Raw genomic sequence first — 27,173 nt, forward strand, 5'->3', positions numbered from 1 at the left:
ATGTTTATATTAGCTATGTAGCCTTCTACCAAAATTATGAATCAGGGTTCAGTCCTTAAGACAGGACCAATATGACCATAGAGTGAATATGTATTACATCCTAGAATTTTTTTTCTACACCAAGATATACCGTATATCCGGTTTTTTTTGCGTGTCGCAAAATTTTCGAAAATGGGGAACATGTGTAGCATTTTTAATTTGCGTCAGTCATTTTTTGCGATTTAAAAATGATACAGAATTTAATTTCTGCGTATTCAGTAATTTGCGATTTAAAAGACATCGCGACAAAAGCGAAAATTAGATCATCACGAAAATTAACAGATATATGGTATTTTAGAAAAAAGAAATGCATAATTAAGATGTCCACGAAACCCTCTACCTAAATTGTGAAATTCTTGGCCTATATGTTCGTATTCTTAAGCGGGGCCTTTCGTATCTAGTATATTTGAGATAACATAGATTTAAAACAAGGAAACAAAATACCGACCTTTTGTTTTTATTCTATGTAATTTAATTTTGTGTCCTCAAAAAGGGACTGGCAGTCCTAAAAAAAATGGCAATTTCAATTGTTTGTGTCGTGCTTTATATATTTAGTTTACTGGTTCAGTAGCTATATATTAGATCCGACACTTTTACGTTGCTCGTCGGGGCGGAGGCGAACCTCCATTGCAGTGAAATGATCTTTGCTTTGTATGATATATATGTTATAGGTATAAACCTCTGCCAACAGAGACCTTGTGGTGTTCCCAATGCCTGCATTGATGTGAATACGCCACCGTTCTTTTTTTGTTTCCAATGTCCAACGGGAAAGACGGGCACAAGATGTGATGTTGGTGAATAGAGACATTTTACATTTATTATCTCGTATTTTTATACAATAATTTTACTGACATATAGTGAAATATTACATACAAAAAATTAACAGTCCCTTTCAATGATATACTTTTATCTCATATATTGATAATTCACAAGTTACAAAAATTTCTTTGCTTCATTTGTTTTATTGAAATATTTCTGTTTAATTGCTTTGAAAACTACCAAACCACTTTAAATATTCAAACGAAAATTATTACATGAATGTAGTCATTTAATGATTGTTTTTTCTTCTAGATATTGATGTTTGCCATCCAACCACATGCAGTGAAAATAATATTTGTCAGCAAAATAATGGTTCTTATCAATGTCTATCTGGTATGAAGGGTTTTGATTTTTCAAATTTTATGCACAGGTTTCCACTTAAGATTTCCAGTTTGGATGTTTTTGTGCTTGAAATGTCGTTAAATAATATAAACCAACTATTGCCAAGCTCTTGTTAAATCAATAGTGTATCTTTGATTTACTTTATGATTGAGCAATTAAATGAGCAATATTTTCAAATTTTCCTTTTTTCCAGTCGATTTACAAGGTAAGTGTTTGTTTTATTCCTTGGTTAACTTTTTTAATAGTTATTTTGCTATAATCAAGACGATAGATTGAACCTTTTGAGACATCCGTTGTTCGTGGTACAAACACTTTCTATCAACATTTTAATTATGATGACAATTGCTTGTACATATTCTTTTGTGTAATAAATAAAAAGTGTCTTTAGCTTTAAGAAAGCTGTTCCATGAAAACTCGTTGTTGTAAATATGTCATTACACAAAACATGTTTTGTCTTAACCCCTGTATACATCCAAAACTTACATTCTATGTATATTTTTCCTTATGTTTGCATTGAGAATTTGCGACGGCCAATTTCCTACTACACTTCGGTTTTTTAATGCCGTCACAAACGTCATAAATAAGTTAGTTATTTAAGTACATCTAAAATGCTAAATACGTGTTTTCGAAATTCAAAATGATTATTAAACTAGGTAAATTAAATCTTAAACTATGTTTTATATAATTGATAAAGTATCTATAGGTTCTATTAAACTAAGTGAGGTAATGTTTCATATCAATAAATGTAAAATACATGTGACATACTTAAAATTATATATGTAAGATAAGTGTATTTTTGCGTAGAAGAGGGTGTGGTCGTCACCATTCGCGTATTTATAAACAGCATCTTCCACTTTATGAAAACAGATACTATTTATACATAAATGCTTATTACTCCAAAAGAGTCACCTGACCAGAATACTGTCCGAACATGTTAAGATCCAACAATAGAATTGCAACACAAACCAAACACAACCCAAATACATGTATAAACTCAGGACAAGTATCAAAAATTAAAAATACTATATTGTACTAAAATATTATTATATCAATATATACTGAACATACGTTTTATATAGTGTAAATGATAAACAACAAATACATGTACTTACACTGTAGGGCTATAAGTTTCTTTAAAGAATGCGTACACTTTTGCAAAATGAGTTGATGTTTACTCTGTTACCCGATAAAAAAAACACAAAAAAAAAAACAAAAAACGACGATGACAAGAGAGTAGAAGAGGGGGAGTAAATCTTGAAAAATTTGATAATACGTACATATATTATTCAGGAAAACACCACAAAATTCTAATTAATTACAGACGATAGTTTTATAACAGTCGACACCATATCACTATTTATCGTTATTCGTCGTATTTTAGGGAGTTGATTTTAATCAACTCTCCTATGCAGTTACTCAGACAAACCGAAAGTGAAACAGTGTTTGGACCTCAGCACAAATCATTGCTCCTGACAAGACTAAGTTCTTGAAAACAATTGATAAATTCGATGGAATGTATGCTAAAGAATTGTTTTTCAACGAAACTTATTTATAAATACCTTAAAAATAGTCAGATTTAAAATGATACGAATAATTTAAATATTTTTTGTAGTCGTATGTATTCCTACGCCAGAGTTCAATATAGTCTTGTTCAACTCGACGCTCGGCTGTCTCCGTAAATCCTTGTCGGAGCGTTTGGTTGAACGAGACTAGAGTTCAATATTGCTTGGATCCATACAATTTTCGAGAAATTTTTCTATTACTGATACATAGTTTGAATGAATGAATTTTATCTTTAGATATTTTTTAACATGATTCATATGGAGGTTTCTCGACATTCTTCTTGAAAAAGCCCAAAAATTCATATAAAAATGTGCATAATTCAAATTAGAAACTACATGTACTTGTCATGCAAAATAACATATCATTGATTTTAAAATAAATAAAAATCGACAAAATCAACTCCCGTCAGTTCTTCAGTACTTTGTTTATATATGAACCTTTCAACATCGTTTGTTCGGGTTATTTTAAAAAGTATGCGTTTTTTAATAAGTCAAATCGAATACTACTGAATCAAATTCTAATAAAGTTTTGAAGAACATATCTTTTTTAAGCTAAACTTTTTGCTTTATAAATTAAAAGAATAATGCCAAAAAACTTATGAAAATAAAGTTAATTAAATATTGTTAATTCTTTTAATCATGAAATGGTTATTATTTAAGATTAAGATTTTGTTTTTATATCACAAACTCATTTCTCTATGTCAATCAATTCGTTTTATATGAGCTTTAATCTTACGTTTTACAATGATTTATATAGATTAAGTAAAGGATAAAAACCAAAGCTATATATTATTTTGCGCTAACGGTGTTCGAACTCAACAAATGTACAGAACAGATTGAGACAGAAAATATGCAGTTAAAAAGATGGTAGATAATTAAATGAATAGATACTTGTATATAATTAATTTAAAGATTTGTAGATGAATAAATTATATATTTATAAATATGCTGATATATTTGTTGAGACATAAATAGTAAGATAGATGATATTACATAAGTATATGCATTTAGAGGTGTCTATTGTGTTTTATAGAGCAATGCCCCCAAACTTGTTTGAAGAGCGAAGCAACAGTTTGTTTGAGAAATAACTGTGTTTGTGCTTTGTGGTCTCTATATAATGAGACATGCATGTCAAGTAAGTTTTATTAATTTTTGTTAACGTTTCAATTGAGAACATTTAACTTACAGTGATTATACAAATGTAGTTTAACATAGCTTAAGAATTGGGTAATGGGATTTGTATTACAATTATTATACATTTCTTACAATATTATAAAAGTTGATTGATGTTAAAACATATTTTCGTAGATAATACAGTCAAATCTAATAGCAGCATTGTGAGTATATGTTTTATTTGAAATACCCTTTTTAAAGAAATGCAAAGTAGTTTTAGCTGCAAGCTCAAATAAGCTTTTCTTATCGTATTTTGTCCGTCGTCCGTTTGTTCGTCCGCTATCCGTCTGTCTATAACTGTTCCCATTTCGAACTTCTTTTTCTTAAACCACTTGGCCAATTTCACCCAAATTTGGCACAAAATATAAATTGCAGAAATAATAGGCCAGTTTGTATTTAGAGTAAAAAAAAAGAACTCGAAACTGTAAAAAAGAGGTATAGATGAGATAAAGTGCTAATTCATTGTCAAATTTGAGCTAAATAGAAAAATAATAATAAAGGGGGGGGGGAGGGATTAAATCAGTTTATAACTTCGGGATCGTTATTCCATATCGCGAAAACGAGGCTCTTTTTTGAAGCAGCCATTTTGGATGCATGTTAAAGGGTCAATCTGACTAAGATCAATATGTTTGTTGTGCAACAGCTCACTTGCGAATATAATTTTGAAAAGTAACATGCAAGATATACTTGTGCCAATTTTGTGAAACAAATTCAAGTTAAATATTTCAATGCGTTGCGTTTTCAATCGTTACGGTGGTATAGTTTGATTATATTTCCGTATCATTTTCATTAATTATGCTTGTTAACGATTGCCTGCCTATTAGAATTTACGTATCGAATCAAACATAATATTTGGTTAATTGGGCAACTGAATGCTTTTACATCATATTAAGAGACAATTTAATCAATTCGTTATTCGGTATGATATCTATGCATTGGTTGAATAATGCAATATGTTTTATTAAGATGTTTAACATTACATGTATGAATAATTGCGTGGACCCTGAGGTCCACGCAGAAAATATATAAGCGAGGTTAAACCGGATGCTATGGGGAAAATGCAACCTGCGCATGAGCTAGCCTGGTTCCTGTGCGTAATGGGTAGCTCAGGGAACCAGGCTAGCACACGTTTATCTAAATCGAGATCGGGATTCCGTGCCATAAGTTCAAAGGCGCTGTAATTGTAAAGTTGTCGGTTAACAGTACAGAAACAAAGTATTCCTTTTAAAGAAATGATCAGCATGTGATATGAACTGTCAGTATCATTAAATAAGTTAATGTTATGCCGAAACTACAACATGCATCAAATAGCATAATTTGCAATGTATTGTTTTTGTTTTCCGAATACACATGTAACTTAACTTTACCTTTATAGTAGGCGAGGCTAGAGTACTTACCGATTAAAATTTTTTAAGCATTTAAGTATGATTGAATAATTATGTCACTGTATAAAAGTTTAAATCTCAAGAAAAATGCATAAAAATATGAAATTTTTAATTTACACAAAACTGTTCCTGCATAGTTAACGAAGTAGTGCGAATCGTAATGTGTGAGCAAATAGTAGAATTCACTGAATGCTTGATACTATACATGCACACTTCATTAATAGATAGATCATGATTATTTAGGTAGTATGAAGCCTTTTAATTCTGAGATAAAAGGTCTGGGCTATATACGTAAACAACGTACACATTTAGTGGTTAAAAGCAGGAGGCTAGAGTGGGTGGAATCTCTGATAATCTTATCACGTTTTCGTTGGAAACACGTGCAAATATTCCACGTATTGTAGTCCTTTTTTAAAGGACAGCAACTTGTTTTTAGAATAAGTTGTGCTGTTTATTTGTTCTTGTGCGTTTTTTTCCTTTTTTTCACAATTTTCTATTTACTTACCAGACTTGAGTGTCAAGCTTCAAATTATAAGCAAGATACAGAGCTTTGTGTTTACAATTTGTTCACAATTCTATGTTTGAACGCAGAGCTAAGACCAGGTTTTTGTTCGTGAATCTATACTACTATATTAAAATAATAGACTCGAATTTTTTAGCTTTAATACCGATAAATCGGAAGAGTTCAGTCTTTTGTTATATATATTTTAAACTTTATTGGTACTTGAAGATTACCAATTTGTTTTTATTTTTTCTCTATCAAGCTTCGCTAATTAATAATTAACGAAAATTCCTCAAAAATTTCCGGAAATCATCTGAATTTTTTGGATATTACAATCTTGCAAATGCCCAGTACATTCATGTGAAATCACGGGAGGCTCTTTATTTGATGTTTCCACAATACCACATTTGCATATTGCATGGATAACTCAGAAACGATAAAAGAAATGCGTGTAAATTTTCATTGGAATTTTTTTTCTGTTCAAAGAAAAGACGGGAGACAACTCTAACACAGTGCATTTACTATATAAATCCCGAGAGTTTCAAATGTCAACATGGTGTGTAAAAACGTTGTTGAAAAAATGTTGAATTCGCAATTAAAGAATTAAACTTTTCGAAGAAAAGTATTTACAGCTTCAAAATGGTTTGTTATGAACAATTTGAATGTGATTTTCAATGCAACATTATTAATTTTCTCCAAAATCGTTTTGGAGCAATTCTGCAATTTTCTGCTACATTACGGGTATATTGTAGGCATTTTAACTGTAGTGAAAGTCTTTCCCAAGACACAGTTAGATTATTCCAACTCAGCAGAGTGTAGTGAAAATAATTGCATTATTGTAGGCTTAAAGCTTGGTTATGTAAATATCAACAATGCACGGTGTGTCGATATATCTATTTCTTAAATGTCCGATATCATATGCAATGTCAACCCGTGCACGCACGGGTCAAAGTCTAGTATTTTAAATTTAAATAGGAAATATCAAGTTTAAAAATCTAAAGATTATTGTAATAAACTCATCTGAACAAAAGCATGACTCAAGCCTAGCAGAATAGGTAGCTCTGTATTTTGTTCATCACTCTATAACGAACGCTAATTTGGTTGATTATAAAAAACATCTTACTTAACATTAAATACTTGTACAGAAAAATTAAAAGAATGATGTGGTATACGTACTTTCTTGAACATATTCTAATTTGATGAATTATATGAAATATCCAATCCACAATTTGATGGTTTGCAAACGAGTATATAATAAAGACGTATGTTAAACAGTTTCCACAGTTCTGGTAAATATAATTATGAAAATATATCTACATTATCCTTGTTTTTAAGAAAATAATGAAGACAATTAACTTGGTTTGAAGTCATTTGTTGTTATTTAATGATGATGAAAATAATGGGTGGTCCGTAGTACAAAAGAGTGGTATCCCTGTCAATACATCGAATAGCTCTTTGACAACAATCTTTTATAAATTGGTAAGACTATTTAAGTTTATGAATGTGGCCTTAGCGACTTTTGCCACAGAGTTCAAACACTTCGTACTGGCTTCTAGACTATCTGGCGACCCTCTGTCCTCTTTTAAATGTGTGATAACAGCTTATTACATGAATTCATCTCATTGGCATGGCATATTCATAGATCCCAAAAATATTTTTTTAGATATATATATTTTTCACTTAATCTTATAAATGCCGAAAAATGAAAATAACAGGTTTCATAAAATAACAGGTTTCATAAATATCAATACTCCAATAAAAAATTTTGCAGGTAAATGGTAACCACTCACGTAAACACTCAAGTAATGAACCATCGTTGCTCTGATGAGCGATGTGGCCAAGAGGACTCTTGTTTAGTTTTTGGGAGTTGATTTTAATCAACTCTCCTATGCAGTTACTCAGACACACCGATAATGAAACAATGTTTGGACCTCAGCACAAATCATTGCTGCTGACAAGACTTAGTTCTTGAAAACAATTGATAAATTTGATGTAATGTATGCTAAAGAATTGTTTTTCAACGAAACTTATTTATAAATACCTTAAAAATAGTCAGATTTAAAATGATACGAATAATTTAAATATTTTTTGTAGTCGTATGTATTCCTACGCCAGAGTTCAATATAGTCTTGTTCAACTCGACGCTCGGCTGTCTCCGTAAATCCTTGTCGGAGATTTATGGTGTTCGCCGAGCGTTTGGTTGAACGAGACTGATATTGCTTGGATCCATACAATTTTCGAGAAATATTTTTATTACTGATACATAGTTTGATTGAATTAATTTTATCTTTAAATATTATTTAACATGATTCATATGGGGGTTTCTCGACATTCTTGTCGAAAAAGTCCAAAAATTCATATTATAAAAATGTGCGTAATTCAAATTGGAAACTACATGTCCTATCATGCAAAATAACATATCATTGATTTTAAGATAAATAAACATTGACAAAATCAAATCCCGTCAGTTCTTTAGTACTTTGATTTTAATTATTATCATGTTATGTTCTTTAGACAAATTCAATTTCGTTGATAAGGTTAAGACGGGGATTATTTGAGGTTTGTCAAAAAGAGGGTTTTTTTTTATAAAGAGTTGGTATCTTTATTTATGAATTTAATATTGATTATGTGACTAAAAAAAGATGAATGGAACGGGTCCCTTTTATAAAAGTAGTAATAAGGCAAATGATAAACATAAAAATTTTAATGAATGCCTAGAAAACCATTTGAAAAAAAACTTTCAAGTTTAAAACCAGGGGAATATCCCAAAAACAAAATTAATATATATGTTAGATAATCACCTCTTTTATCAGAGGATCTATAATAAAACAATGATATTGTACAACAGAACATAATTCTTTAACAATCTGTTTATAAAAAAAGGTAAATATTTAGGTCTCTTTATCTGTAGTCGTCAAGGAGAATCAAATCTGGAACTTAAGTTAAACCTAATTACACGCTTAAACTATATGTCATTCAATTCTAGAGGAAAAACCGTATTATAATTATGTAGGGAACAAATAACGGACCGTTCAAGATGAAACCCCCCTTTTTTTTACATTGCACTTTGAATGAAAGTCTTACTCAGAAATTTTTCTTTATGTTTAATATTCAGCACTTTGATAATTACCAACATTTACTTTATTATTGAAAAAACGATTAATGATTTTCTTTTTACAACCGGTTGTATTAAAAATAAAACTCTACCTACCAAAGTTTCTAAAATTACATTTGTTTTTGAAGTTGCCACCTATCGTTGTCCATTATTAAACGTATGAAGTATTCAAACATTTTCAAATATGTGACTCAAAGGGTCGGTTGCAGATTGCTTATTTCATATACACGTATATGGTATGTTTAGTGTTGTGTATGCACAATGTCAATATAAGAATGACTTATTATCAACAAGTTTGTGCAACAGTCTTGCCAAATATAATAACAAATTGTTTTGAACCTGGATTGTTTTACTATGCTGTAAGTTTTAAAACGGCATTTCAGTTAGATTGTACTATGTGAATACAGTATATTTAGAAATGTAAAGTTTTAACATGAAGCGATATATTTTACAGCGACAAAACCCACACTAAGCTTGAACTGCAGCAAATTAAATGTATTCTGAAATGTTTATTGTATTTTAAAAGTACATGTATTTTAACCAAGAAGGTTAAAAAGTAATATCTTAATAGGATTGATTTTGAAAAAAATAAAAAATAAAAACAACAAATGCACATTTATGGTAAATGACAATTAATTATTTTATTCCTTTTGTAGATTCCCTATTTTGCAGCACCGACATTATCCGTAGGGTCTGTAATAACATGTGATTTCTATGACAGAACTTGTGAATTCCCGGTTTATGTTTTTTCAGAGTAAGGTTTCATATTTTAAAGGGAATATCATTAAAAGCAATGTTATCTGTTTATCCTTAATTGATTAGAATTAATTACTTTCTAAAGTAAAGATAAGTAAAAATAATTGTTTCTATCGAATTTTACATCTTCACAACATAGTTTTTTTTCTGCACGAGAATAAAAACTGTAGGTTTTTTTTTTATATATTACTATGTTTTTGACAATTTCAGATCTACTCCAAAGGTGTCTTATTTTAGCGAAATGAACATTTACAAATCACTTTATCGTGGCATTACTGTTTTGACATCAGAAAACAATACTAATGGTATTTACCAATCAACAATTGTGATTTCAAACAACGAAGTCGACAATCCAAAATATCAAGAATATGATCTTTGTCTAAACGTTGCCACAAATACCACGTAAGTATTCATTTTATCGTTCACATGTACTTGTGTAAGTTCTACAACAGTTTTGAGAACAAACCATGTTTTAGTTTGTGGGTCACTCGGATGACCTACTGTTATCAATCTTCGTCCATCGTCCTTCGTCGTCGGTTAACAATTTTACGTTTAAATTCTTCTAAAAACAGTTTTCGAGGTAGGAAAATGTTCTTTTGCAGATCAGTTGTACATATATCAGAGGTGTGCATATTGCTAGGATTTTGATTTCGGATTATTTATCAAAAAATTACCAGCTTTTGAACTGAGTCATTTTTTTGCAAAATATTGCATATAAGGTACCCAATTTTCCAAGATACGGGTTGACATGGGATTATGGATATAGTTCACATAAAAGAAAACCCGGTTTGCTGTCACATTGACAGATTTTCATTTTGACCTGTTTGACCTGGCTGTTGCCAAAAAAATGACGTTGGCAACGCGCGTGAAGTAAAATTTTCTAATCAAACTTGCAAGAATATAAAAATATTTACTTCATGAAGCTAACTTAAAAGCAAGACGGCTAGTGATACACCCAATTTTCTGCAGACCACAGAATAAGAGAAGTTTGCAATTTTACAAATCCGTCACTTTAGATCTTTATTCTGCACAAGCGAAACCAATTCTGTGTATATTTAAATGATGGAAGGCACCAAGTGTGGAGAAAGAGGAATGTGAGCTTTTTAGTGACCCCTATGTGATTATCGTTGAAGTGAAAATTCGTTTATGGTGTAAAGTGGCAGTTCAATTTTTAGGGTCGACAGATTTGTACGTCATCAGAATTTGATCACTGACAAGTATCAAATGTTAAGAAGAGATTCTCCACGCAATCGTAAGACCATTTGTCAACATCATTGGTTCAAATTTGTTCTAATGACTGATTACGTTAGGCCACATAGAGCAAACATCATGAGTCAGAACCGTGATGCGGAGACTATCAAGAAAACTGGACGGTCTTCGAAGTCCCTAGACCTTAATACTATAAAGCATGTCTGGGATGTTCTACAGAGAAAAGTTCAGCAATGTGTTCCACCCAAAACAAACAATTTTGAAGTTTCTTTGTTATATAAATGAGATCGTATTCTCAGAATGACCTTTATTTACTCATTCGAAATTTCCCCAACGCAACAAAGGGCTCTTATTTGAGAGATGGGGCCACCCAACTTTTTTATATTTGTTAAACAAATTGTCGTGTTTTAAGTAAACAAATTATGCAATTACTGGATATAGAGAATTGGAAATTCACTCTAATAGGGATTGTGCCCATAATTGTTAATCTTTTTTTTCTGTACAAATGAACAATTACCTTAAATTTTTTTCGAATGTGTATTACTTTACAGACTCAACTCTGAGATTTATTTGATTATATATATTCTTCGAAATAGAAAATATAAATGAGGATTTTCATAACTTTTTCTTTTTTTGTTTAAGTAAATATAAAATTCTAATTTTTAGAATATATATTCTTAGATACTTTTACAGTCGTTAGTGATAAAATGCATTTGTTATCAAGTTTGTAATTCCCCCTTGTTTAATTATAAAATTCACTGACCATGGGGCGGGATTTCAGGGGTTTTTTTAAGGTCACAAATATGGCCAAAAAGTATACACGTACTTTTTATTAGGTCACTTGAGTTATTGGGGTATTCCTACGACTCTTACTCCTCAATTTCATGAATCAATGTTTTTCAAACATCAAATGATAAAGCAGGGATAAGAGTCACAGGGGTCTCAGATTACGGTTTAGACTCCAAAATGAAGCTTAAAATGCAAACAAGACACTCTTTACAGATCCATCTGAGAGATATGGTACTCAAATGACTGTCAGTGTCTATGGGCATTTGTAGTTTATGTATTATTTATGAAGTTATGAATTTTAATTATTGCAAAGGTACACGGTAAGTATTAAGGGGCAGTAAAGGTCGTGGTAATCTTTATTATCGACAATAAATGTAGTAAATTGTATTATACGCACAATACATTCACAATATAAATGATTTTGAAAACGTACGCCAGATGATTAATGATTTTTACTTATCTGGGATGATATTTAGTATGGTAATTTTTTGTTTAACAGCCGTCAAAATTTTTATTATAGACCTCAAGACATAATCGATAGACAGTGTTTTCACGTCGTAGATAGAGGAGTTCCATCAAGTAAGAAAAGCAAATACTTTTCGAAATTGTATTTATCCTGTCAGGATAAGTTTAAGCATTATTACTTTTTCTGCTGATTTGCTTTTTAGGGACACATCATGTAAGTACTGCATGTTTTATATCTCAAAATTATATTTTTGGATTTATAAGCCCTGATCGCTGTACCGCTAATTCATAATTTAGCAAACCTGTTGCCCATTCTAGAAGGATTTTTTTTTATAAGACAATGAAACTTCATACAAGATTGTTAACTAACAAGGTATTGTAATTTTTAACGGAATTTAAAGATTCAAATGTAATTTTATTAAAATCTTAAAGACAAATGCAAGAAACACTACCTTGACTTTTTTACTATTACCCAGAAACCTATTCATAAACTTTTCAATTTAACTCAGCAGTGTTTTCTTTTATTTTTGCCATAAATTAATTCAATAATACGCATTATTTCTCCTTTCATCCGACTATAGTAATAATAGTTTTTGAATTTTATCGTTTCGCTTACCTCTTATATAACGACAAGGGTACATTTCATGCCTCAGTGCATTCAGATATTAGAAGTTTCATACAAACGCGTTTTGAGAAAAATATTACAACCACTGCACGGTAAGGGATATAAAAAAAATGAAGAAAGCAGACTGATATCTAGACATACACTACCGATCAGACCCGACCTAACAGAGAGTAAACCCCAACTAAACCCTGGGTTTACTTTCTGTGTTTACTCTGGGTTTACTTCGGGTTTACTAGAGTGGACCCAGAGTAAATCCAAAGTAAACCCAAAGTAAACCCAGAGTGGACACAGAGAGTGGACCCCAATCAGAAGTATACCCCTGAAAGCAGATGCTACATGTGTTTTTGGAATGTACACGGGGCAGGAATTACAGGAAGTAAGATTGCAAGATAAAATACAGGTTTGCTTCACACTTCAGTGTGTACAGTTGAACACGAAAGCAGTTCTCGAGTAAACCCAAAGTAAACACCGGGTAAACCCAAAGTAAACCCTAAGTGGACCCACATTTTCAAAAAGGAAACCCAGAGTAAACCCAAAGTAAACTGAGAAAGTAAGCGTGGGGTTTAGTTGGGGTTTACTCTGGTGTTAGGCTGGGTCTGATCGGCAATGTACATAACTCAAAAATCTTTGATCATTGCAAAGCGTGTCCTTGTGTGGTATTGCTTAATTATCAAACACCTGCAAACCATGCACTGGAGTAGATAGTGATAATCATTTTCATATCATGGTATATTTTTTAAGTTTTAATTTTTAGCAGCGTGTTATATTTTTCCAAAGTACTTAAATTAGAGACTATGTAGTCAACGTCCGCATGGAATAAGCTTACAATAGTTAGCAAGAAAGGACATAATTTATTGACAACTAGCTTTAAAAAATGTCTTATAACATGGCATGCGTTTCATAATTATTCTTAGGAAACGTTCTTTCAACATTTTCAACAAAAATAGTTATATATAATTTGAAATTGCAAATTATTAAATGTTGGTTTTAAGATACCTGTATTGAAGGATTGTCATAATTCTCGGATTTTTTTAGTTTGCATGTTATGAAATAAAAATCAGTACCTTAATCATTCCAGTTTTTGATATATCTTCATCCTTTTATTATTTAATATCATAATTTTTATTAATACAGATGTCACAACTATATTCTAACTGTTCTTTTACAATACCAACACTTCCGAGAGAGTCAGTTATTGGTTGCAAAAGATGGCATCCTTGCCATTTTTATATGTATGCTGCAACAACGAATGGAAACTGGTAATTTTAGAATGTTTACCGTGAAGGAAGCAAGGATACTATATTTTTTCATCTATATAGATGTCATAATTAGAATGATCGGTTGTCTTTTGAAGCTTCTTTTAACTGTTAAACTGTCTTTTAGGTGATTAAATGGCGTTCATGAGAGTCAAACAATACGCTGGTATATAAAATATTCGGTCGCACGATTTACTGAAAATAATTTTCGTTATTGTCATCCGTTAAAAGTTGTTTTCCAACTGAAAACTTTGAAACCTAATATTATTAAAAGAGGCATTTTATTCGATAGTTAATTATATAAATCGAATGAATGAATTTTACAATTACATATATTATCACATTTTTAATGAAATTTTTTTTATAAATTCGCCCCAAAATCATCAGAAGATTTGAAATTACGGATTCGTTTAAAAAAATAATTTTTTTTATTATGTTTTCATTTTTAGTTCAGATTTGATCACAAGTGACCCATGGACTGCTGTTTTCAACCCAATAATCGTTTCTGGACTATGTAGATATGAAGTTGTTCATACAAACACGTCTTCAGTTGGAACGAATACAATATGCTTCATGATTTGGTAATCATACTTGATCGGATCAATTAAAAACAATTGTTTATGAAAAGTTAGTGGCAATAAATGCATTGATGGATTGATTTAACAATTGTTCATGAAAATTTAGTGGCAATAAATGCATTGATGAACTGGTTTTATCTTAACAGTTCACACGGAGAATCTAGATGTTACCAAATATACACCAACGATATTCTTGATCGTAAGTGGATAAGATGCATCGATCCACAACCGCATTGTCAATTTCTGATAATTTACTTTAATTAAAGGTTTTTTTTTTCTTGCTTTAAATTAAGAATGTGAGAAAGACCATTGCTTGAATAAAGGATACTGTCAGACCGATGCAACCGGAAATGTTCGGTGCCATTGTCGGGAAGGATTCTGGGGAGCACGGTGTGAAAAGGGTATCCATGTTTTATTTGTCTTCGTGTAACATTTTTTCTGCTGCTGCAAACAAAAAAAAAAACAAACAAACAAAAAAAAAACAACAAAAAAAACCAACAAAACAGCAACAAAAAAACAACCCCCTATTTTAAAGTAAATTTTTATTTATCTAAATTTGTAAATATAGTCAAGTTTTATTGGTTTCATCGACGTAAGATATTTATCTTAATAGGGATTTGTGAGAGTAAAGTTTTTTGTCATAACAACGCCCTGTGTGTCTCAAATTATGGCAAGCCTAGTTGTTTATGTCGTGGGGGATTTGAGGGCCCAACATGTGCCTTTGGTAAGTTTTTGTTGTAAGGATCTTCTTATATAAGAAAACAGAAAAATTTAAGTTTGGAAGATTCTTGCTTCAATGACTAAAAAATGACTCTTGTATCCACAAAAACCTTTAAAAAAATATTGTGAGAATGTAAAATTGCTTGAAGTTCGGTTTTAATTTTGATACCGAAGAGGTCATTTGATCTTTTCTAAGATCTTGCAGTCCGTAGTCTCTATTGGTCAATGACTTTATATATAGATTACAAAATAATTTCAAAAATTACATGAAGATAATTACATTTACAGAAATCAATCGAAATCTAACAGACATGGTCGAAAACGGGGTAAGATATTTCAATAAAAAGTAAATGTAGTTTATGTCTCAAAACGTCATATTCTGTGTGCTTTTCAAATGCATATATATTGCCTTATTACAGGGACAATTCACACATTTGGGTCTCTTCGAGAGCATTCCATGTTACATCAATACACCCTGTGTAATGCCTATCAGCATCACACGAAATGTACATTCAGCGTACGTACAAGTTTTTGAATTATAAAAAAGGTTTGATCATCTTTCAGAAACTATTATAATTAGCAAATCTTTTAGGCCTACAATTGTGTTGGGATTCTCGAACGAAACGTTAGATGTTCAGTCACTCCAACTCAAACCATCAGTAAACACCAATGGGATTGTCCGTGGAACTGTGACAGTGGTTGGTCACCAAATGGGGCTTCAAAGAATATGTCTGGATTCTATTGCTAATCCGAAGTAATTTACGTTATTTCACGAATTAATTTTTCATGTTATAGGTCAGTATGTGAAATATGATTGATATACATTTTTTTTGCTATTATCAGAACTGCTAAAATCGAGGATGAGATTTGCTTCCAGATAAATGTCGTACCAGGTACACATCATACTCCTGTTTATTTTGGACTGTGAAATTTGATCAACATCTCCATCTGCGGGTTCTCGTCTAATTTGTTTGTTATTTTCGTTACAGGGAATGTTTTGGAAACAGTACAAGTAAAGTATATCATTTAAAACGATTGTAGGCTGCTCTATATAAAAAGTATGACTAAAAATGTTGTAACCCCACCCCGTCCCCCCCTCCCAAAAAAAAAAGACACAAAGTAATAGCTTCCATCAGGAGACGTTAAAATGTGATATCATATTCCAGTTTATACATTTATAAATTATTTTGATATTTTTTTTAGTTTATTTTAAGGATTAGGTTAACTCAGAATAGAAAACAGTTCACTAATGATAATGAAAAACCATCTATTTTGTGCTATAGACCTTTCATTGAAGTGTTATATTTTCACTTTTAAAAAAAGGTCATTGACCTACTTTTTTAAGTTAATGGCCATTGATTAGTTTTAAAAAGATTAAGAAAAATCCCTAAAAAATCTTACACTTTGATTGATATTCCTTAATTGTGAAAATAATACAAACTGCTAAACTCTTTTAACAATTAAATATGGTTTCTTAATGGCAGTGTCACGATAAATACAAGGCATTGGGTTTTCACCGATAATTTTTATAAATATTTCAGTCCAAATTTCCTAAATCAGTTTTCAAACCCCTACACATTTTTTATTCAATTTATCAAAAAATTTAGATAATGATAATACTAAAAAATTTATGTATTTAACTAATTATAGTGATCTTATTTTGGTGGCATTACCTTTATACGAGGCCAATGGTCAAACTTTTGAGATATGGTGTCATATTTTTTTTAAGAATTTTTCAAAATTTTTGCAGTGTGTTCCATACGATAATCTAAATGAAAAAGGTAGGAAAAAACTAACAGTAAATGTGCAAAATTATGTTGACTAAGAAAAATATTTTAACTTTTAATATTCTACTACTGCCAATTATATTTTGGATAAAAACAAAATCGAAAAATTTAGTCCGAATTTCTTCTGTCTTAATACAGTCTGTTTGAGCCATAATCTTGTAAAACTTTCAAATGTTTTGTCAATAATAATTCATTTCATTAAAACTAAAAACTGTGTTTAGAACAAATTTAACTCATGACAGTTAACTTTATATCAATCCGAATTTGAGAGCTCAAATCCTGAGTAAAACCCGTTCTTAAAGACTCATAGATTGATAGGAAAATGTAATAATTTGAGGTTTAAAAAAAGTTAAGGTAGACGTTGTTTCTAAAGTTTATGAAGACCCAATTTGCAATTTCAGAGGAATATTGTCAACTTATGAGAAAAAATTAACAAAAGCCCAAAAGGTTTTAAGTCAATGTCAAAATAATAAGATAACTAAAAACGACCTTGCCAATGTTTTAACACTTCAAATCAATACAAATGATTAGAGAGAGAGAGAGAGAGAGAGAGAGAGAGAGAGAGAGAGAGAGAGAGAGAGAGAGAGAGAGAGAGAGAGAGAGAGAGAGAGAGAGGATAAAGTTAAAATATAAATCTGCCAAATAATTCTACTAGAAATTAATTTTCAAATGATGCAATCCCTCAAGCTACTGAAATAGGAAAATATTATACAATTTCTTGAAATGAATTTCAGATAATCATATTCCATGTCAACAAAACTTGACGAAGTATAAATTAATTCACTTTCACATATTTATAGTCAGATCCATATTTTGTCGACCCTACGCCACCAAATGCAACAGTGTTACAGTGTGTTGTAAATGAGCCTTGTTACGTCAATTTATGGGCACGAAATCAAGCCGGAGTAAAACAATGGTGAGTTTAATTATTGTGTTTGATCTACCAATTTTTTTATTGATTCAATATTTGATTTGCGATATTTACAGTCCACTATTGGAGGTAAACAAAATCTTTGACGATGGAGTTTATGTCTTTCCGCTTCGGAATACGACCAATCAACCCTGCGTATATGAGAGCCTCATGTTGATACATAACGTCTCAGATCTTAATGTTTGCTTCTCTTTGTCCTCTGACACATCTAATATACCATATCGCTAGTAAGTTTTTTTTTGTTAAATGTTATTATGTCAAATTTTGGTGATTTATGAGCAATCTTACTAAAGTCTACACAACAGGTAGTTTCTTGTCTTTTTTATATACATGTATACACATAGCCATACAAAGACTTTTTAAACCTTTCGTATGTCTAATTTCTTTAAGCTCTCAAATCCTAAAAGACACAAGGTGTTATGCAGTTCGTGTCCTTCCAAAATTAACAGGTTACTTTATTATTATTCTCTTTACTGAAAAGAAGTCTTCTTGAAAGCTCTAACATTAACATCAGTTATATAAAGTGCTATTGTATCTCATATGACCAGTAAAAGGACCCTGCTCTGGACAGTTCTGCTACAATGGCGGAATCTGCGACAGAAGTTCCTCTATACCTCGATGTATGTGTCGATCTGGATTTTTTGGAAATGATTGTTCACAAAGTTAGTTTTTTCTATCCTTTTTAAATTGGAAACTGAAACAAATTTAACGTTTATTGTCTCTGTGATAGACACTTTGTATTTATCTATTATTGAAATAGGAACCCCATGAATTGAAGTTTAATTCATGTTCTTTGTAACCATGACCTTGAAGAGATTGACTTCATCTTGATGCTCCATTTCAACACTCCCCTTCCCTTGTATTCAGATTATCAATATCATTATCCTTGGCGATCAGTGTTGCAATAACAGCTTGATAAAAAAAAGTTTAAAGAGACGCTAGAAAAATCTTATCAAATATTGGTAATTAATCTGTAAATGAAAAGTTAAAAAAGACGTAAAATTAAACATCACAGGGACAAACCATATTCTTCTGTGTTTTAACCTACGTACATTTATTGTTTTTCAGGAACGACTGAATTATCCGTTGATTATAAACTGGTATGATTTTTTCTTTTTTTAACTTTGTTGTTTCGCTTGTGTTGTCAAACAGTTTTATAGATCCCACGTTTTATTATAAAAGCATGAATCAATACATAATTATATTAACATGTATGTATTTCTTTGTTTTAGGTTCGTCCATACTTTCTGATTTTCCCCCAGAGCGAATACTTAACATGTGTTGAAAATCAGCCGTGTAATTTCAGTGTATCTGCAAGTACTACAAATTGCAGGTAATGAAATATCCCGATCATATTGTGGTTAGCCTCGCTGTTTATTTCACCGTTTTAAACTCAGCTGAACTAATATCTTAAATGAGCTCGATTATACAAAGAAAATTTTAATTTCGTCAATGAAAGCAATTCATTTTAATTAGCCAGGCTGTAGGCAGGCAAATCGCCGATGTTACTATTAGCACAACTTCAAAAGTAAACAAAAAACCAAACAACGTCAAAGTAAAAGCTTCCGCTATACCAAATAGTTACACGAAGAGCCACGCTTTGTAAAAAGTGTTGGTATTTTGTTTCTTTTTTTTAATTTTGAGAGAATTGTCTATATTTTTTAGGTTTTTTTTTTAGTTTTTTTTTAATTATTAACGTATTTTAAAAACAAGACTATGCATTTTTGGACACATGCAATGCGCATGAACTTCCATTAACTACTTTGCTGCGCGTTGAAGAAATGGGGATTGAATACATATCTAACGCTTGTTGCAAACTGTTGAATTTTTTTCTACTAGACAGACATATTTTTGTTTAAAGTCGCTTACAAAATTCGGTCGCTCTCTGACGCTTTGCCGACATTAAAAGCATGAGAGAGAGAGAGAGAGAGAGAGAGAGAGAGAGAGAGATTCAGTCTTTACTACAGAATATGCAAAAAGACACACCAAAAGAGTCATTCAGTACTTCAGGACTTGATTATCGTTAAAACCACAGCAAATTTTAACAAAATTTACTTATTTTAAGTTGAAATTTGCTAATATATTTTTAAAAATACATTTGTGGCCAAACTTAATGCATTCAACATTTCAAGGATTTTTTTGACAATCAATTATCTTGATGTTATTTTGTAATATTGACGGAAAAGAGGAATAAGAAAGTAGACACAGTAGGGTTTGATTTTAAATCAAAATTCAAACTTAAAAGTTCACCTATTTCACCTCATAATAAAATGATTTATCGTTGCAATTGATAAGTTGGTGTATCTGACTAATGAGAAAAAATTAATATTGATTCCTCGAGTCTCGACATATATGCTCAACTGATGATTATAACTTACGCCACTAGTATTAATATCATTTTAATGTTTCATTATTTTATCTTCATTACAATTAGGAGTATTACCAAAATTGAAAACGCACCTAATAGCGAAGAGAATGTCACAATTCGCTACAGCAACAAAACAGTCGGGATGACTGAGGCAATATCAGGTGATGTTACAGTCCTACCAAGGCGGTTAGGAAGGAGATATATATGTCTAAGGGCAATCGACTGGTGAGTTTAAATCAAAATCAATTCCAATATTGGCTTCTTCTTTTTTTTACCCGTATCATTTTTTTTCCGCTTAAATACTCGAATAATGATAATAATTATCAACGTTATTAATAATCTAAACTGAGTAACGGCCCCTTTTTCAAAAGGATTGCTTAATTGAAATTTTCACACATATTGTAAGACTTAATAAGAAGTACAAACACAAACATAATGACACTGATTAAAAAGCCTTATACCACAGAAGTTCATTTAACTCTTATAATGTGCTTCAGATGAATGTACCACATTTATCTTTTTATTGTTAGTAAAACGTTTACTCAGAAATGTCTCTTCATCACGGTAGTGAAAGCAAGTAAGTAGGAGTATGGTGATTTTTTAAAATCAATAATAATAGATACAAGTCTTTCCTACATAAACTTCTTTAAAATTTTGACTTTTCATTGGGTTTTTTGTCATTACAAAAGGTGAACTGGTTTTTGCCTGAACTCATCTTTGTCACTTTGTATCGACAGTAAGCATGTATAAATCAAAGCTTAGATTATGATTGACAAATGTACGATTTTAAAAAATCCATTGATTCTTCTTATGGTTTTAAAGATCCGTGCGAGTCTTCTCCTTGCTTACACAGTGGACACTGCTTGGTTTTTAATGCAAAGTCAGGATTTACCTGTTCTTGTTCTCATGGTTACACTGGAAAGTTATGTGAAATAAGTAAGACAAATAAATTTACATGGGAAAATGAAACAATACAGCTGTTTAGTTTCAAAAGTAACCTATTCAGCATTATTCATGACAAATATTTGCCTCTAACCCTTGTTTACTCGTAATTCATAGAGATCAGGCCCTGTACGTCGAGTGCCACGTGCCACGAAGGTTCAACTTGTGATCCTGTTGGGTCAGAATCGTTCTTTAGATGCGTGTGTCCTCCTGGAAAAACAGGAGTGAGATGTGATGTCGATGCTGGTAACTATTGAAATTATATTATAAGTAATGATCATATCCTGAATATGGTTAAAAAAATCGTTTTGTACTAAGAGCTCACATTAGCTATTTTTTTTATATCATTTTAAAATTCTGGTTTCAGGATATCAAGAGAAGTGCAGCAATTCATCACTTTGCAGAAACAACGCTGCTTGTCACTCGAAGAGCCAAACCTTGTCATGTGTATGTCGACTAGGATTCAAAGGAACCAACTGCTCAGAGAGTATTTATCTATATATTTGTTTTCTTAGCTTAACCCACGAGCGGTACCTTATAAACTCTCACGTATGATTAAAAAAGACCCAAAGTTACAAAGTTGGTGATACGCTGAACGTCTCTCTGAAGTAGCAGCGTCTTTAACGCACATATAACACGTATATTGAACAGTAGATTTATACAACTACTGTGGAATCATTAGAATTCGAGGTGGCTCAATTTTCGTAGTATTGGTGGGTAGCCCTCACCCACGAATTTACATCCTCCACGAAAACTAATTATTAAAGATTTAGTTTACCTACTTAAACCGAAAACCGACGCATCCACGAAATTACATCCCCATGAATAAGCAAAAATCCCGCAATCCACGAAAATTGGCCCCCACGAAATTAAATGATTCCACAGTATTACATCTTTGGTAGTAAAATGAATAAAGACTGTGGTTCATAAGTCGCTGGGAAAGTTCATTTTTGGATTTAGAATGCCCACAAACATATATTAGAACAAAAAGCCCAGTACGCTACCGAGTACGCCACAGTAGCCAATAAAATAGTGTTGTAGTTTGTACATACATCAAACGTTGTCACATACTCTTTACATCAAAAATTAAAAAAAAATCTTCTTTTCAAAATGCTTCATTGTTGACGGGATTAAATACAAAAAACATTATTATAAACATATTATATTTCTTTTTTTAAATCAATTATAACATTGGAATAATGAAAATGCATTTTTATATGACGCTATATTAAGAAATCACCCGGGGGAAAAAATCATAGAAATTCCGTCTGCTAAACAATTTCCTCGGAAAGGAAAGCGTGCCTCAGTTATTGAGAAAAAAAACCCCAAAGACGTTTGTCGATTGTGATATTGCCGCATTTTAATAAAAAAAATTAAAACATTAATTAAAAGAGCAAATACTTGCTGAGATGATTATTTTAGGGACATGGTAACAGTCAAACGCCACAGCTACTTAAGAAGACACATCAGTATGCAACAGTCAGCATTCAGCTCGTGCATTTTGCATCAAACTATTTTTTAAAGGCATAGTACATGCACAACATAACATTTCTATATATGTATTTATTTTAGTTATTTTTTTTTTCTTGTTCCAGAAGCCAACGACAATCTGCGAAACGCAATGAAAACCGGGGTAACTTGCTTTAATTTAACGTAACAAAACTTTTGAGTCACAGTATATTCATTTAATATCATTGAAACCTTACATTATAAGCTCAAGTAACAACTTTCGATTGTGGTTTTTAAAACATTAGAGGAACAAAATTTGCATATAAACATTTCCATGCTTCATCAACTATTTCAATTTACAAAACATCACAATTACACGAAGATTATTGAATCCTTGTAGCTTAATCCCATGGTTGTTATTTAAACTTTAGGCAAGGTTTGCAGATGTTGCTATCCCGAAGTCAGTCATATGCTATGTTGATTTTCCATGCCTTATTCCTTTTACTCTTACCAAAAGTATCTTTAACAAGTGAGTAGATAAATGTTTAAAAAAAAGATCATACTATGTAAGATTCAGGCTGAAGTTACGCGTTCTTAGTGATTTGATTTATGTAATTTCATTTCCTTGTATCATAGGCCTCGAGTTGCTTTAGGCTATTATGATCCATCTCTACAAATCACAAAATTGAAACTGGAAAACACAATATCTGCTGAAGGTATATGTTTTACACGTGGGGTAACAGAGGTCGTCAAGAAATCCCTAGGATCCGCCCGTATCTGTCTAGATACTCTTGATAAATCCTGGTAACTGTCTTCCATTGATTTACTCCGTTAAATGTTTTGAAGTGAATTTTATAAATGGTGAGGCATTTTTCATTTTTCCAGATGTTCAAATTGAATTTCCACACGCATATGTCTTATCAATGAATATAGGATTTTTTTACAGGAAGCTATTACAAACATTTAACAGTAAGTAATTAAGTGATTTGTCATAAACAAACTATAGAACAAACAAACCATCCCCAATGACAGCTTGTATTGATACGCTTCGATAGAAATAACAATTTTATATTTTATTTTAGGATGTACCTCGTTTTGTACAACCAACATTTGAGACTGATAGCCTATTTCAATGTTTGGTTGGAAGTTATTGTCACCTTAATCTATGGGCCGAAAACGACTACAGAAAACAAAGCTGGTAACCTCTTTCTTTCTCCATTGGTTGTTGCTACATGTACATTTAAATTACTATAAGAATGTATTTTAACTTCTTTTTTATTGCAGCCCAGTTTTGAAATCTGAGAGCGAAAAGAATTTGGAGATTTTTGTAATGCCACCTCTACACCAAACCATGTCACCATGCATATATGATATTTCATTGAAAGCGGACACGCATACCAATGCTACAATGTGTTTTTACCTAGAGGGGTATATTACTTTTATGTTTTTGTATATAAAACCTGTCTTTTTGGTAAAAATATCGAATTCGTAAATAAGTCTTTGACTTTTTAAAATACACACATTCATACTTTTTCAAAAAATTATTTTTTACTAGATCATCTGAGTCAATAGGGTGACCTATTGTAATTTTTTTAATCGTCTGTAGCCGTGCCTCGCACATCATACATTAATAATGTGCGTTTTAGTAGAGGACTCTATTGTCCGGTCACTTGGGATGGGTGAAGGAGTTAGGTGAGACCTGTTTACTAGGCATCTTAAGTTCTTCTGTTAGCGAAGTGCATTTTTAGTATTATGAATAACATAAAATTCTTTTCAAGATATTTCATTGTTGAAAACATATAAAAGCAGACAGTAAACAAATTATAGGGAAAATATATCCCCTCTGTATTCTTACACTATTTCAATATCCAGTCATAAACTTTATTTAAGTTTTTCACTAAAACTATAGATTTGTTGGGGTAAGATTTCAGGGGGAAGGAGGGCTATAACCATACTGTACTTATTTTGGCTTCTTAAATCAAGGTTTAGACTCCAGTATGAAGCTTGATTTAACACGAGATTTCCTGTGTATGGATTATGGTATTCAGGTGACCTTTAAGATCTTTAAGCTTCTTGTTATCACTTCACTTTTTATGACAATTTGTTTGTTTTAAAGACTTTACAAAACTGGGTTACTTTTTAAATAGTTTACTTAATTACTTCGGGAAAAGTATGTTAAATTTTGTAAAAGTACATGTTTGGAATGGCAGTATACTGTGTTATTGGCGCCCCGCGTAATTTTCGCCCTTCTACACTTGCAAACAGTTTCGTGCCCTCACGAATTCGCACAAACACGTTTCTGATTAAAGAAAGATATTTTGAGACATTTCAAAATGCTCAGTCTTAAATTCGCCAACTGACAACAAGGGCGAATATTTCCTAGTGAAAAGTACTCATAATCCTTGAGGCAATTTTGAGCATGCAATGTATGAATCGTTTGAAAGATAAGCTGTACCACGAAAACATTGTATACCAAGTTCAATAATCCGGACCGCTATAACAAATTGTACCCCATCATGTGCTTCTTACAAAGAAATGACTAATGTTCATACAGGTTTTGATGATCATTGTTTCTAAAAAATGAGTTTTAAAATAAAATTGCACATATTTTTCTATAGATTTTTTATAATGTGAATGAGTAATGCAAAGATTTTGTTTTTATCAACTTCTTTCAAAAATACCCTGTTTAACATCTAAGTATAGGTTTGTAATCGTAGATATGCTGAAAATGTAATGCGAAATACACATTTTACTTCATCAAATGGATTCAACAAAATATTTTTTTTCCTATTTTCGAACATAAAACACTGCAATTAATTCTTGCCAATTTATTTTAGAGATAAAGGTGTACAACTGGATAAAAGATGTTATACAGTCGAGATTTTGAATTCAATCAGTAAGCTTTGGAAATTTTCAGATTAAGCAATTGATATAACTTTTTTTGCGCTATTCACAGAGTATAGATTTAAGATAAAATTATTTTTCAGAAAAAGGCTCATGTGCATGTGGAATGTGTTTAAATGGTGGATTTTGTGATGGTCATACATCAATCAAAACCTGTTTGTGTCCTCTTGGCTTTTCTGGTGAAAACTGCAGAACTGGTGATTATATCAATGTTTCGTTTACATTTACTAAAGAAATATCATGCGCAATCTCCATTTCAATGATCATATTTTGAACAGCCCTCTATATTAGGTTTCATGTGCATAAGATTATACATTCCTCTGCATTTCTAGAACATGGCATTCGACACGCAGTCAGTCAACGTGCTATTCATAACGCAAGTTTTTGTTTTTTATTTTATGTTGTAATTGTTCTTAAAATGATTTGTAAATGATAAATGTTTTAACCGTTATCTTTTATTTTGACTTAAAACTGTCGTGTTCAATAATTTCTCTCTGAAATAGATTTTAATAATAGTCAAATAACATAAAGATAATTTTTCTTTTTTCGTCTAAGTTGTGACATTTTGACTGGTTTTAGGGCACTCAGATGACTTATTGCAATTTGTCTTTGTCCGTCGTCGTGTAGCGTGCGTCGTCCGTCGTGTGTAAACAATTTCACATTTCAAACTTTCTCTTGAAAACTACATGGCCAGTTATTACCATTTTTGGTTCAAAGTACCTTGGAATCTTGGATAAGAGAAATCTAAATTTTGAAATTTATGACAATATCACTCCTTGGACCTCATGGCGGGGTCAAATAATGACATTTGGGATCAGGCCCAAGGGCGGGGCCACTATGGCTATATGGTGAAAATGTATTTAATCTTTTTCTCTCTATCCACAACAGTGAAAGATAAACTAAACGCATGATTATGATAGTTATGAAGCTTTTCACCATAATTATGAAATTAATTGCCCCTGTGTCGCGGACTCAGGCCCTAGGACAGGCCTTATATGACCATAATTATAGTAAAATGTATTTTATCTTAGAAAACTGTGTTCTCTACATCCACAGCAGAAAGAGATAAAATGAATGAATGGTAATTATATTCATTACACCCTCTACCTAAATTGTAAAATTCATGACCCCTGGGTAAGGGGTTCAAGACCCTTAGATAGGGCCAATATGACAGCATAGTCAACATGTAATGATTTTATAATATCTTCCTCTGTACCTTCACTGTCGTGGAAGATAGACTGAATGCATCGCTACTATGTACATAATGTACTGTTGTACTGTTCTGAAATTGTGAAATTAATAGCCCATGGGGCAAGGCTTGAGGCTTTAAATTTATTGGGGGAGGGTTAACAAATGTGGCCGTTTAATGAACGAATAAATTTTTAGGTCACTTGAGTCACTCGGGTAACCTTTTATCTCCATATTTTAGGAAATCTAATTTAATTTCTTGTCATTGT

General features: G+C 31.6%; 1 protein-coding gene across 1 annotated transcript in view; it reads left to right on the forward strand.

Moving 5' to 3' along the window:
- Positions 1-27,173, forward strand: part of LOC128175251 (uncharacterized) — a 51,921-nt gene that overhangs the window by 21,169 nt on the left and 3,579 nt on the right. Inside the window, 40 exon segments of the mRNA XM_052840743.1 lie at positions 711-833; positions 1,111-1,191; positions 1,394-1,405; positions 3,796-3,897; positions 4,071-4,099; positions 9,594-9,691; positions 9,904-10,095; positions 12,212-12,270; positions 12,360-12,370; positions 13,916-14,040; positions 14,487-14,618; positions 14,762-14,814; positions 14,909-15,016; positions 15,229-15,339; positions 15,624-15,661; positions 15,755-15,852; positions 15,928-16,089; positions 16,179-16,228; positions 16,325-16,347; positions 17,923-18,038; positions 18,110-18,280; positions 18,444-18,502; positions 18,602-18,715; positions 19,122-19,153; positions 19,286-19,386; positions 20,488-20,646; positions 20,952-20,998; positions 21,244-21,357; positions 21,481-21,609; positions 21,731-21,850; positions 22,959-22,996; positions 23,244-23,341; positions 23,449-23,617; positions 23,619-23,673; positions 23,759-23,781; positions 23,895-24,010; positions 24,097-24,240; positions 25,650-25,708; positions 25,800-25,913; positions 26,049-26,092. Of these exon segments, the coding sequence (XP_052696703.1) occupies positions 711-833; positions 1,111-1,191; positions 1,394-1,405; positions 3,796-3,897; positions 4,071-4,099; positions 9,594-9,691; positions 9,904-10,095; positions 12,212-12,270; positions 12,360-12,370; positions 13,916-14,040; positions 14,487-14,618; positions 14,762-14,814; positions 14,909-15,016; positions 15,229-15,339; positions 15,624-15,661; positions 15,755-15,852; positions 15,928-16,089; positions 16,179-16,228; positions 16,325-16,347; positions 17,923-18,038; positions 18,110-18,280; positions 18,444-18,502; positions 18,602-18,715; positions 19,122-19,153; positions 19,286-19,386; positions 20,488-20,646; positions 20,952-20,998; positions 21,244-21,357; positions 21,481-21,609; positions 21,731-21,850; positions 22,959-22,996; positions 23,244-23,341; positions 23,449-23,617; positions 23,619-23,673; positions 23,759-23,781; positions 23,895-24,010; positions 24,097-24,240; positions 25,650-25,708; positions 25,800-25,913; positions 26,049-26,092 (3,629 nt within the window).

The sequence above is a fragment of the Crassostrea angulata genome, chromosome 3, assembly GCF_025612915.1.
Source record: "Crassostrea angulata isolate pt1a10 chromosome 3, ASM2561291v2, whole genome shotgun sequence".
NCBI lineage: Eukaryota > Metazoa > Mollusca > Bivalvia > Ostreida > Ostreidae > Magallana > Magallana angulata.